This window comes from Odontesthes bonariensis, chromosome 2 (assembly GCF_027942865.1).
Source record: "Odontesthes bonariensis isolate fOdoBon6 chromosome 2, fOdoBon6.hap1, whole genome shotgun sequence".
NCBI lineage: Eukaryota > Metazoa > Chordata > Actinopteri > Atheriniformes > Atherinopsidae > Odontesthes > Odontesthes bonariensis.
This window is the reverse complement of record NC_134507.1, coordinates 4,663,639-4,676,624: the sequence shown is the minus strand read 5'-3', so window position 1 is coordinate 4,676,624 and position 12,986 is coordinate 4,663,639. Positions and strand designations below refer to the sequence as shown.

Genomic DNA, 12,986 nt, shown 5'->3' with positions numbered 1-12,986 from the left:
AAGTTGGAAGAGGTAGAAGTTTTAACAGAGAGTGGGATGAAAAAAAACAAAAAAAACAACCCTGAAAGACATCAGCAGAATAAGTGGGGAGGGTGGAAAGTGCTCTGAATTCACATCTCAGCTGCGCTCCTTTCAGCACCACGAGCAGCGAGAGCGAGCAGTCGTTTGATGCCTTAACAGCTGAGGCGGGAAGGAGAAGGGTGGAAATGGAGAAAGATGAAAAGCGGTGAAAGCGTTTCTCTGTTCTGCCCTCAGACAGTCATACAGTAGTCAGCGTTAGTTTCCACCCTGAGGTGGTTTGAGAGTATATGAGGAGAGGACAGCAGTGAGGAAGGAAAGGAGGTGGGCTGATGTTTAGCATGCAACCTATTTCTGTAAATGTTTTCTCCTCTGGCAGGTTTTAACATGCCAAAGGGTGCTTGGTGTATTTCTTTTTTTTTATCAGCAGTCCAGAGTAGGATTTTTGTACAATCCCATTAAAGATATGCATCCTTTTTTTGTTAATTGACTTCAGATCTAAAATAAGCAGCGTGTGTGTCAGGGGAAACTAGCACTGAACTGGACAGACTTAAAGCTTTAGGGGTGAGATTTTCAGTTTAGTCACAACTGAGATTAAAGGTGTGAAATGCCCCCCCCCCCCCAGTCCACTGCTCAGAGCGAACAGCTGAACATTGGTTCAACAAAGAAAAGCTGCATACAGATCAAATAGAACCAAGGTTGGGTTCTTTTTCCAGTGTAAAAACATTTTTAGGTTGGCTTGTCCTAAGTCATGACAGGATATTGGCAAAAGTACTCCGAGAGTGATAAAAACGAGCCATGGTAACACTTCATCTTCTATAACAGGGACTCCCAAACTTTTCCATGCCAAGGCCCCCCAAACAGTATTAGCTTCTGCCCCCCTTTGCAAACCACAGACAATAGCCGCTTTCGGACAGACCGTTCTAAGAAAGTAGTTATCAGAACTACTAACTTTCCTTCCCCAGCGGAACTGTTTCAGTCTGCATTCGCACATGAGTCGGGACCTGATAGGGACTGATGCGCCGCGCGCAGCCGTCTGCTTCAGTGACGTGTTAGCCGTTAGCCGTTTAGCGCTACATTCAAACACAAAACAAAACGGTAAAAGTAAGGAGAGTAGAAAAAACACCACCAAGAAGCTAATATGGAGAGCGGGGAGGCCACTGTGTTTATGGTCTGCATGATGGTGACATTAATCATGGACAATCGCATCAGGCGTCTCATATCGAGGCTGGAAGAGCTCACAGAGAGAGTCAGGAGATACTTTTTCATTTCATGAAGGAAGAAAGGAGAGCAGAGCGCCGCAGACAAAGGAGACCAGTGTAAGTTTAACTTATTAAACACCCGCAGGTTGTGTCTGTGTCTATGAGGAAACATTTCAGCCGTGATAGCATGACATGGGGCGTAGCTACCGACCACCACACACCTCCGTCAGATTCGTTCTATAGAACCATGAAAAGACCCGACCTCGGAGAAGGAGCTAAATAGTTATAGGAACTAAGGGAGAAAGCCCCGAGTTCCTGTATGTCCGAACACGGGAGAAAACGGCCCCGCGGATTAAAAGGTTATTAGAACTGCCAAAGGTTCCTACAGTCCGAAAGCGGCTAATGCCACAAAATATGTAAAGAAACATCAACTTTTAGAACGTATTTTCTTTCTTTTATTCACGGACAGCAGCTCGCTGTGTGAATGCAGCCTGACTAAATGCTCTTCTTTATGTCTGAAGAAGTCTGCCGGATGTTTTTGTATCGAGTGACGCTGAAGTTTCGAAGGTTTTGAACACTCATTTGAGAGGGTCTCCAGACAGAGGACGCATTTCGGGGCCATATTTCTGTACGGCTGTAAAGCCAAACTTAATGTATGCTGCCTCATACTTTCTGATTTTAGTCGGCCAGTTCTTTCGGTCTCTTCCTAGTCAAAAATCTGTCCATTTTGGCTAAGCTAGCTACATGCTAGCTTGAGGAGCAGCGCAGCTTGAGAACAGGCGCAAACCGCCAGGTCTACGATGTTTTGACTGGCAGCCAATCAGAAAGACAAGCATGGCAAATAACATTTCGATATGATATATTATTATAAATTGTATTTTACAATACTGATTAAAAAAATGTGACAATTTTTTATAATGTTTAAAAAACAATTCAATTCTATTTTTTTATTTTTGCATTTTTTTCTTATCTTCACTCCGATTTTCTGAGGCCCCCCTAGCGCCCCCTGGTGGCCCCCACTTTGAAAACCACTGGGTTAGAGCATATATTTGAAGTCTCTACCAACTCAAAAACTGAGAAAAAGAGAAACCCTGAAAATATTGTCACTCACAATGTGCCACTCAGATTTTCAGTTGCAACACTTGTCACGTTCACCCCATCTCCTGTTTTTCTCCGCTTTTTATGCTCTTTCCCTTTTAAGCTTTATTTATAGTTTCAATGAAAAGACGTATTTTGCAAAATAAATATCAAGACCTTCAACAAAAGTGGCCACCCTCCATCTCAGTAAACCACCTTTGTTATGGTTGTGTGGCTTTGCAGCTCTACCGCTTCACTTTGGCTCTCCACCGGTGTGTGAAATCTTTCTTAGTTTAGACCCCAATGTTTTCCGTGTAATGTTGAGTTAAATCCGTTAGCTGACAACAGACGGACGTTCTGTGGTGAAGGGGCTGATGGGATTGGACTGGTTGGGGTCTTGAAGACAGATTGAAAATGGCAGTAATTATTGTAGTGCTTTCATTTGTTGTTGCTTGCCTGCTTTCAGGATAGATTTAGCGAATGTGAATCAGTGGAAAGCATTAGCGAGGCTTTCCCACTGACTTGGTGTGTAGTCTCCTGTGTGTCCTGAACATGAAAATGCCGGCATGCAAATTGAGGAATAGAAATTAACCTGTCTTGACTTTCTCCTCTCCCCGTCTCACTCCAGTCTTCACCCGTTCCTGATTGTTTTTAGCTTACTTTCAGCTGTCATAATCTCTGACTGCACAGAAATGCATATAGAAGCTGGCTACATTACACTTAAAGAAATGCACTTTGATACCCAAGTGGACAGGCCTCTCGGTTGCTCTCAACAGTATTTTTAAGGCTCATTCATCACGTTCACCCTGCCTCCTCTGCTAATTACCCATGATGTTTGGCTGCAGTGCTGAGGCATCACTTTTCCTCGGCTCGTCCAAATGAACGAGGGGAAAGCGTTGGAACTGTAGCCGGAGTTTCTGTACTTTAAAAGATATTTCTTCGGGCAAAACTACTGTAACTCTTGAAGGAGTAACAGAATTTTGTGTGGTGTGTCTTATCTGGCATACAGCAGTGACTGTGCGGAAAAAAACATCACGACCAGATTGCAGCCACACTGTCACTGTAATACAGTGATAATATCCTTTCTTGAGGCCCCCCATAAGAACTATTATACCATACTGAGGGATGGGAATTGATAAGATTTTTACGATTCCAATTCCATTTTTCATTCTGCTTAACGATTCGGTTCTTTATCGGTTCCCTTATTGATTCTCATTTGGAGAAAAAGGACAACAAACCGGTCGATCGGCATCAACTTTGTTTAGTTCAGAAGTAACACGAGTCATGACCTCACAAACCCAACAACGATGAGGTCCACATTGGTCTATCCTGGCCTGGGTAATTTAACTCTTCCTGCTCTGGTGAAAAGAGAAGCTGGAGGTAGAGGTGAACTGGGGGTAGTACCACCAGCCTCTGGCTCTGAGCCAGTCAGGCTCTGTCTCTCATGATTTCATCTAAATGTAATGCCTGAGAAGGCATTCATTTAACCTTAACCGTTACTAACAGCAGCTTTTACAATGAGGCAAATGGTGCTAACATGATAGGCAGTGTTTGTTAGTTAGTTAGTTACCTGCAGTGTTAGCCGAGGACATGCTAACGTTGCTAACGTTGCTGGGTTCAGATTCACCGACATTAATCATTCATTCATAGTTATTGCATGTTGGTAGTATTTCCTTACCTGACTCCCGCCCTCTGGTATCCGCATACCATCTGGGACGAGCCCACAACCGACATGATTTCAAATGGGGCTATTTTTTCTAAAACTCGTACATGTGATTGGATGAAGAATCTGTCCATCATCTTGACTGACACGCCACTTCAGCCACTCCCAATGACTCAACCCGTGACATAGCTCAGAGCTTACGTAACTCCGGCCCTCTGGAGCATGAATGGGCGGCCACAACGCCGCCATAACGCCGCCCATTTATCCAAAGTCCCACCCAGCGATTAATGATTGGCTCTGATTATTTTCTGATCGGACGAAACACATATGACTCCCAGGCTCCTCAGATGGTTGTGTGAGGAAAGGGAACGCCCCCGCGTGTAGTAGTTGGTGAACGCAGCCAGACGACGTGAGTCAGGTTAAGTATTTCCTCCCTTTGGTGAAATATTCACTTTGCAAGTTGCCCTGTTGTCGTCTTTTTTAGGGATGTGTAATCAGACTTTCGAGCGTTTGTACCGCTTGGGCGCCATGTTTACTGTTGACTGCTGGCTGCGCTGGGCTCGCCACGCAACGTTGCGTGGTGACGTCATTCGCGCCCACTGGAATCGATAAGGGAATCGTTTGCAAAATTGCCAAACGATTCCAAGGAATTGAAACACTGGGAACCGGTTCTCAACAAGAACCGGTTTTCGATTCCCATCCCTAACCGTACTTCATGTACAGTCCTGTCTGCAAATGGAAAATATCCCACCGTGGTTCTCTGTCACTTTCACGGGCATGTTTGAATGAAGCAAAAACGGGAAAAGTAAGCAATGTCTGAATGACCGAATGGCATTGCGTTGTCAGATTGATGAATTTAGCCTTTCTTGTTCCATATCTCCCGTGTGAAAAGGGCTTTAGGTTCACTTTTGACATACCACACTTTCTGTAGCCGTGAGCACGAATGTCTTCTCTTTGTAAAGAGTGGCTGTCAGTAAAGCAACCGGTGCACGGAGGCAAATGGCAACTTCGTTTTAGAGAGCGCTTACGATTGCGTTCATAAAAACATTGCTATTTTCAGGGTTTGGATTTGTTTTGAAGAGAAAAAATGGGGGGACGCACCCAAATCCACAGCCACCCCGTTTCAGACACGCCCCTTCGGCGAGAAACAGGAACAGCTGTGCCTTCCAAGGCTGTGAAAGCGGACTACGATCGTTACATATTCTTCCCCCGGAAAGCAATGTTCGCGATCAATGGCTTTTATTTATTTTTAACAGCATCCCCAGTACATACAACCGCCGACTTCTCCTTTGCTCTGCGTATTTCACGGAGTACAGTTTAAGCTTGCACGATTCCGAGCAGGCTTCAGTCGGAATTTTGCTCAGCAGAGGGTCAGTTCCGACAGGGCCAGACAGACTGCAGCGAGCTGTGCGCTCCGCTGAGAAGCTGCTCGGCTGCAGCCATCTATCCATGATCTGCACGTCTCCAGGACTATGGGGCGAGCAGGTCGGATCACAGCTGACCCATCTCTATTTGCACCGCTCCCCTCGGGCAGGATGCTTCGGTCCATTCGGACCAGAACCTCCCGTCACAAAAACAGTTTTTCCCCCTTGCAGTTGGACTTATGAACACTTCATAATCACCTCATAACCTGCCCCAGTCACTTTACCATCATTAAAATTGCACTAATGAAGCTGCACTGTTGTTGCTCTGAATAAACATTTTATATTCATATATTTTTATTCTTTATTTTTTATTATTATATCCTATGTTACATGTTTGCACCTTACGCCGCAGCAAATTCCTAGTTAGTGAACACTGTTCACTAACAATGGCAATAAAACGAATTCTGATTCTGATGAGCTTTCTTTCCAGTCAGTGTATTACTCTATAGCTCTGTTTTCAGTGAGAGCAAGGGCAGCCAATCAAGCAACGGCAACCGAATAGCGCCAACACCTACCTGCATTTCATAATGAGGTTGCCAGATAAGCTCTGAAACGACGCAATAAGGGAAAAAGACGCATTCTAAACCCAGCATAGTAACAGCTGTTTCAGAGAGCCTTTTAGGGAGGTTCTGAGCCATTACAGACCCAACCAATTTTTTTTGGGCTACATATCACATCACAGAACAAGGATTAATGCCCCATTCAACCATTCTCTATCACCTTTAAAATAAAAAAGTATATTGCACAATATTAAGTTCTTCAACAAAAGTAGCCACTCTCCATCTTAGTAAACCAACTTTGGGTAGTTTTGTGGCTTTGCAGCCGTTAAAACGAGGACTACGGGTTCACTTTGGCTTTCCACTGGTGCATAACATTTTCTGATTTGGTTTTTTTTTTTTTTTTTTTGATTATGCTGGAATAAATCTGTTCAGCTGTTGTGAGGAGAGGCGTTAAGTGGAGACAGACACAAATCTTTTGGGAGGTAGCTGAAGTTGTGGTGCATGTAGAAAGGCAGGAAACAGATGGCAAAGAATTAACAAGGAGGAGATAAAGACAAGGGCAAGGTAACATCAGAGGTGTCGAGCTGACGACAGACGAGACGAGCTGTAGGAGGTTCTGTGGTGAAGGGGCTGATGGGATTGGACTGCTACGGGTCTTGAAACAGATTGAAAATGGCAGTAATTATTGTAGTGCTTTCATTTCTTGTTGCTTGCCTGCTTTCAAGATAGATTTTACGGGTGCGAAGCAGTGGAAAGCATTAGTGAAGCTTTCCCACTGACTTGGTTTGTAGTCTCCTGTGTGTCCTGAACATAAAAAGTGCCGTGCATGCAAAATGAGGAATAGAAATTAACCTTTCTTGACTTTCTCTCTTTTTTTTTTTCTTTCTTCTTCCAGTCTTCAGCCGTTCCTTTTTGCAACTGTCATAATCTCTGATTGTGGACTGAAATACATATTGAGCTTGGCTGCCTTGCACCTCACGCTTTGACCCCCACTGGGGACGGGCTTCTCGGCCGCTCTAAACAACGGTCGCAAGGTTCCGTGCAGATATTGGTTTTAGGGTCAGTTTGGTGTATTTTTTTTTAACGCTTTAAATCAGACTGAAGTAAAAATGTCAAAGCTAGCAATGCAGCTTCTGCTTTTATTATAGCACAAAGGGATTCTGCCTCCGCTCCATCTTCTGTCATCTTCAGCAGGTTGTTCTTATTTATTTAGCTTTAACCGTGCTCGTAGTTTATCATCTCTTATTGCCTTTGCTATTGGCTGTACTTTTTACTTCCTGTAAAGAACTTTTGCTCACATAAATAAACCTGACCTTGACTTGACTAAATGCGCCATCATACTCATACATCACACTAGCAGATTCACTGAGCTTACTCGTGATTTAAAGGGATAGTTCGCCTCTTTTGACATGAACTTGTATAACATCCCATATTAGCAACATCATTTGTGAACATCTTCTTACCCCCTGCTGCCTCCTGTGAGCCGAGTTCCAGCCTCGTTTTGGTGTTGACGAAGGTAGTCCAGCTAGTTGGCTGGGGCTAATCAATGGGTTCAGCCACCTAGCGATAGCTGCACCTGTTACAGTGTTTACTGCTCGGTCTGCTCTTCGGTCTGCACAGTTTACATTGGACACATTGATATCAAGGGAGGCAAAAATAGGGCCAAGCGATTGTGAGGTCTGACTTTTTCATGCACAACCATTTTGTGATGCAGATGTATTACTCTTTTGAACGCATATTGTTTTTAGAAGCAAGACGCTTTATTTGTTTAGCCCCAGCCAACTAGCCGGACTACCTTCGTCAGCGCCAAAACTCGCCTGGAACTCTGCTCACAGGACTTAGCGGGGGGTAAGTCAATGTTCATAAATTATATTGCTAATATGGGATGTCATACAGCTTCATGTCAAAAGAGGCGAACTATCCCTTTAAGGTAACATTGCTGCTTGGCGTGGAAACAAACGTGCGTTTGTATCGGCCACGTGATTGAGGCTGGTGTGTTCAACTTAGCGATAGGACGTTTGGAGTGCAGACTCACAAAAAAAAACAACAACACGGGACGCAGAGTTCAACTCCAGCTCTGCTCATAGTCTGTCTCAGAGGTCAACAACAAGCTAATAGAGGCCATCTGCACTGTGAGTGTGTGTTTGGGGGGTGTGACAGATCCTCTCAAAGCACCATTCACTCTCTGCAGCAGGGAGGCTGAATATAAACTTGGTTTGCAGCATCTGCTGAAACGTGGAGTGCTCTGATGTAGCAGAGAAAATCCCCCTTCATTCCCTAATTAACTCTGTGCTCTCTCTGCCTCACTTCTCTCCCCCCGTGCCCATGCCTAACTGCCTCTCTCCGGTTCTCTGTCTCCCAGCAGAAGTCATCAGAAGCCGCTCCGCCCTCCACCTCTCCATCCTCCCAGGCTGACAGGAGCAGACCAGAGGTGCAGGTTTTCTCTCTTCTCCTTGTTCTCCGTGGCCTTGTTTTACTCGCAGAGTCGGTGTAGTGTTGTTGTTACATCCTGCACTTGTGTTCTGTCGGGACAATTCAATTATAAGTATACGCGTTTCTTTCTCTGCCCGACTGGGCAATTTCTCTCAATTTTTCCATTGCGGGCCCCATGGGTTGTTTAATAAGTCCGCCATGGAATTTACTACACAAGACATTTTTTGATGTTACATGGTGCTTCTCCATCAGCCCCCCTTTTTTTTTCCCTCCTTAAATGGCACATTTGTAGTTTGCACATAAAAACCAAAGGGAATGAGAAAAATAACAAATTGCAAAACCCCTTTTACGCTTAGATGAAATGTAAAAACTGGCCGTCCAGCCAAAGCGAAATTCTCCAATGTGCTGCGGTTACACACCTGCTGAATGAATGATGACACATTAGGGTTTCCAACTAACTCCACTGTAAGCAGCAAATAGACTTCAATACAACGCTTTCAGTTGAATTTTATTGTCATTTCGGTGCCTTCTGCAGATCGATTTGAACATTCCTTGAATACAAATGCTGCAGGCTGCTCAGTACCTCCATCCCTGGATAGTTTGCCTCATGCTGTGTGGAAATTTATGTTCGTCTCATCTTTTAAAGTTTGTGGCTGAGTCAGCTAACAAGGTTACCTTCCAAATGTTGGGCCACGCAGTGAGCGTTACTTAATAAACTGAGCCTTTTACGCTGGAAGCAGCTCGGGTCTTTTTCTTTTTTAATGTGACATTTCTCGTCCTGTTCTCGTCAAAATTTTGGGACTTTCAGTGCCACAGGAAGGCACTTAATTATGTTTTGTTTTTTAAAAGAAATTTACCCGTAGCGCTGTGGGGCAAGTGAGAGTGATGATAAAAGTGAGAGTGATGACGGGGAAAGGTCACAGTGCCTGTCTTAGTTCTGCACTCTTCTTTATTTGCATGCATGATGCACGTGCAAAACTCAGCCTATTTCGTCCTGAGGTTTCAGTGGATTTATGGTGGCAATTTACATAAAAAATTATCTTCATTTTACTAATACTTTAAGACGAATGAATCAATGAACGCGTACTGTTGCACTGTTAGTTCAGAGCTGCCGTGTTGTTGTTATCCTGGGCTATCGGGGGCTTATAGGAAGCTTTCTACACGTGCCCATCTAGTGGTATGACTTCATTGATTCATTCGTCTTAAAGTTTTGCTGAAATAAAGACAGATAATGCCTTATTTAGAGGCTGATATATGCGGATTTCGAGTGATCTAAATATCTTCCGAAGGTCGCCGATTTTCATCAAACTGTTTTCGGTGAGTAGATCAACGTATTGATCCAGGTTTAAAAAAAACGAACTTCTCCATTAATTCATTATATTTATTAATGCTGTGCAGTAAGGTTCAATCAACGACTGAACAAATATAAGTCCAGTAATGTTTTGGTTTTCACATGTAGGCTACAAAGTAACTGTAGTTAATAAAGATTCAAATGAAAAAATATATCCTTTTTGGCAAAGGCAGTTTGTATTGGAGTTTAGAGTAATATATATATATGTAGCTGTAGAATCAATTAGCTATAGCAGCAATTATTAGTTAAAACAGAGTTGATTAAAAGTAGTTTAAATGTACAGCCTATTATGTGTAACTTAGGCCATATAGTGCTGTCACATAATTACATGTCTTTTCACTCTGAAGCAACCTCCCTAACATTAACTAGGCTACAACCCAAAGACTCTTTGTAGCCATCTCCAAATGTTGAATAGATTCATCTGACAGAAATGGACACGGTTATTGCTTATAATGTTACAGAACACTTTGAAAAAAAGTAAGCTGATGAAACTTGTTGTTGCAGTGCTTTGTAAATGGGGCCGACAGAACTCGTCGACTTGCTTATGCTAAAACGACCCATTATTTAGCTAGCTAGCAATATGCTAGAGTTGAAAGTTTTTCAGTGTCGGCTGCTTCGACAGTTTTTTTTTCAACAGAACCAAATGCAGTTCCGACACAAGTTGTTGTCCACCAGGTATTGCAGTATGTCACCTTCCATTGATCGATTTGTAATGCAAACTAGTGTTTATGTTGAAATACATTAGTTTATTCCTTCATTGTCATCATTAACTTACATAGTTTGAGGTCTTGTAGCTCTAATTGCTCAATAATCAAATGTTAAACCCTGTCTTTATTTTGATTTTACTCTTAGTCAACAGTGTCAAACTGTGCTAACGCCTGGCAGAGCAGATATTTATTTGCTGTCTTGATTTGTGTTCAAAATCACTTCCTTTGACCTATTCTCTCTTCTATACTGAACACACTTTTATTCTTACTACCTTCATTGATTAAAAAATAAATAAATAAATAAATTCTGGATGGTGCACTGGATTCATAAACCCATTTCAGACCATTAGCGATGCCAACAGTATTCCTTTGCACCTGTGCACAGCGTCAGCTTTCCTTTGAGTTTTGCTGGCTTAGCAGAAAAGGAAGTGATTAAAAATCCAAGTTCGAAGCATAGCCAACATGATAAGTGGGGGGGGAATGCAGCTGCAATTTGCTGTGTTTTGTTTTTGAAGATCAGATGGGAGTATAATAGCTTACTAATGCTTCTGATGGAAATTGGGCAACGCTAGCATCATTAGCTCATAGAGTCGGTAACCTGGTGCCTAAGAGAGCCTTTAAGATAATATACTCACACTTGCTGATTCTGTTCAGCTTACTAATACTTCATTTATCCCCGAAGGGAAATTTTGTTGCTGCAGTATAAATTAATGTTGTAATAAATCTGAGATCTTCAGACACAGCCACACTTGATTGGGGTGTTGTTGGTGTAGCTTTGCAACAACTTGGCAGAGCATCTCTAGGTAACACAGGTGAACTTTATCAGACAACAGTTCAATCACTGGGGTGCAGATACTCTCTTTCTCAGTGACATGTCAAGGATTACACTATCTGTTGTTAGTAAGCACCGAAACCACTCCTCCTTCACTGATACCTCTCTGTCTCCTGTCTCTATCTTCCCATGTAGTTTTAAAGCTGAGCAGGGAAGTGTTAGTTGTTCTGCCGACAGGTCTCAGTGAAACAAATGATGTTATTTTCCTTCTTGATATATCCGCTGCGCCCTTCCATCTTCATCCATTTTATGTGCCAGTATATCACACTTTCCACTATGATCAAGGGAAAAAAACAATTAAAACTTCCTTTTTCTCCATTTTGTTCCTGTTCTGCATCCTTAACATCTCTTCTTCAACTCACCTGGAGCTGGGTCTTTATCCAGACATTTTTTTGGACTTGGTGCCTCCCACATACAAAGAGTTTTCCCGTTGCCATGATTACGCATCATGAAATAAATGAGAAACTGCCAACAGAAATGATTCCAGCAGCGCAGCATCCAATCCGGCACAGAAAAATGCTTAGAAAATCCGTGCTTTCAGAGGAAAAAAACACTCAGCGGTCATAATATGTCCAGAGCAACTGCAGCAGGCTGCCATTCAAAGAAAGTTGTCAACGAAATGAATATGTTGTGTCAACAGAATTTCTTGTAAAAGTGTTGAACTGAAGGAATAAAAGACTCAATCAGTTTAAACACAGCAGAAGCGAGAGCTTTGAACTGTTCTCTTGTTAGCGGTTGTTGCTTCTCTTTCCTGTCGCGATGTCTTTGGTGAAATCGTCAGATCTTAAAATGCAAGCGACGGCGATGACCCACTAATATCCTGTGTTTACCTTTTTAATATTTCATTCTGTTGATTGAAAGAGGAATATGTTGCCAGCTGCACGAGGACAGCAGATGCGCTCGTCGGTTGATCTGATTTGCATCCTTGTAAACATTGATCATTGTGCGCTGCTGTTTCTCATGTCACGAGACAAATGGCTGTCTCCACTTAAACAACTAAAAAGAGATGAACAGCAGATGAAGTAATTTATAGAGAGCAGACGAAGAGAGAGTGAAGCAGATTGTTATTGTTATCATAATGGCCAGATTATAGGCTGCACCCGCTAAACTAAAGCCTTTTTCTTTGGCATGCTGACAGGCATTAGCTAAAGCCTGCTGGCATCAGCACAGACTCATTTGCACATAACAAAGCAAGACAGACGCATTAACCTGAAAACATTACATCAACTCTCTGCACGCTAATAATGTCTGCACAATAAATCTGCATGGTGAGTGCATTAAAATCACATTAAGGAATGGGATCTCGTTGTTTCTTTGACGTATAGCAAATCTTTACCACCAGGATTCCCGCCGCCTCCTGCAGATTGTTATAATGGACACCAAATGGTGATTTAATGAAGAGAAGTGCCTTGTTTCTGCATTCTTAAGCAGCGTTGCATGTTAATTATCAAACTGGAGCCACAAGAGAGCTCCAATTGTGACTAATCTAATATGACCAATGGGGAACAATAAAAAGGGACTTTTTCTTTCGGAGCTGTACTGTTTTTAGGGGATAGATATGTAAGTTGTAGCAAACATGCCGCGGTCTTACACCATCTCCTCTCTTGTCTGCAGAAGGAGTGTGAAAAGAAGAAAGAGGAGAAGAAGAAAGAGAAGGATGTTGACAAAGTGGAGAGGCACAACAACGCAAAGGTACAAATAGTCAAGTCAGAGAGTCAGTCATTGGATAGAGCAGTTCTAGCTAAAACTCACACACAGCTCTGCGCCGTAGAGCTCCTC

The 12,986-nt window shown here is 42.9% G+C and overlaps 1 protein-coding gene across 6 annotated transcripts in view; it reads left to right on the top strand.

Annotated features, from left to right (window-relative positions):
* smap1 (small ArfGAP 1) overlaps positions 1–12,986 on the top strand; it is a 159,970-nt gene that overhangs the window by 48,268 nt on the left and 98,716 nt on the right. For 2 of the 6 annotated variants that reach the window (XM_075474612.1, XM_075474611.1), the window contains exons 5-6: positions 8,247–8,315; positions 12,822–12,899. In XM_075474612.1, coding sequence (XP_075330727.1) covers positions 8,247–8,315; positions 12,822–12,899 — 147 coding nt within the window. The remainder of the gene's footprint in view (positions 1–8,246; positions 8,316–12,821; positions 12,900–12,986) is intronic. The other 4 variants (XM_075474613.1, XM_075474614.1, XM_075474616.1 and 1 more) reach the window with 4 other exon arrangements.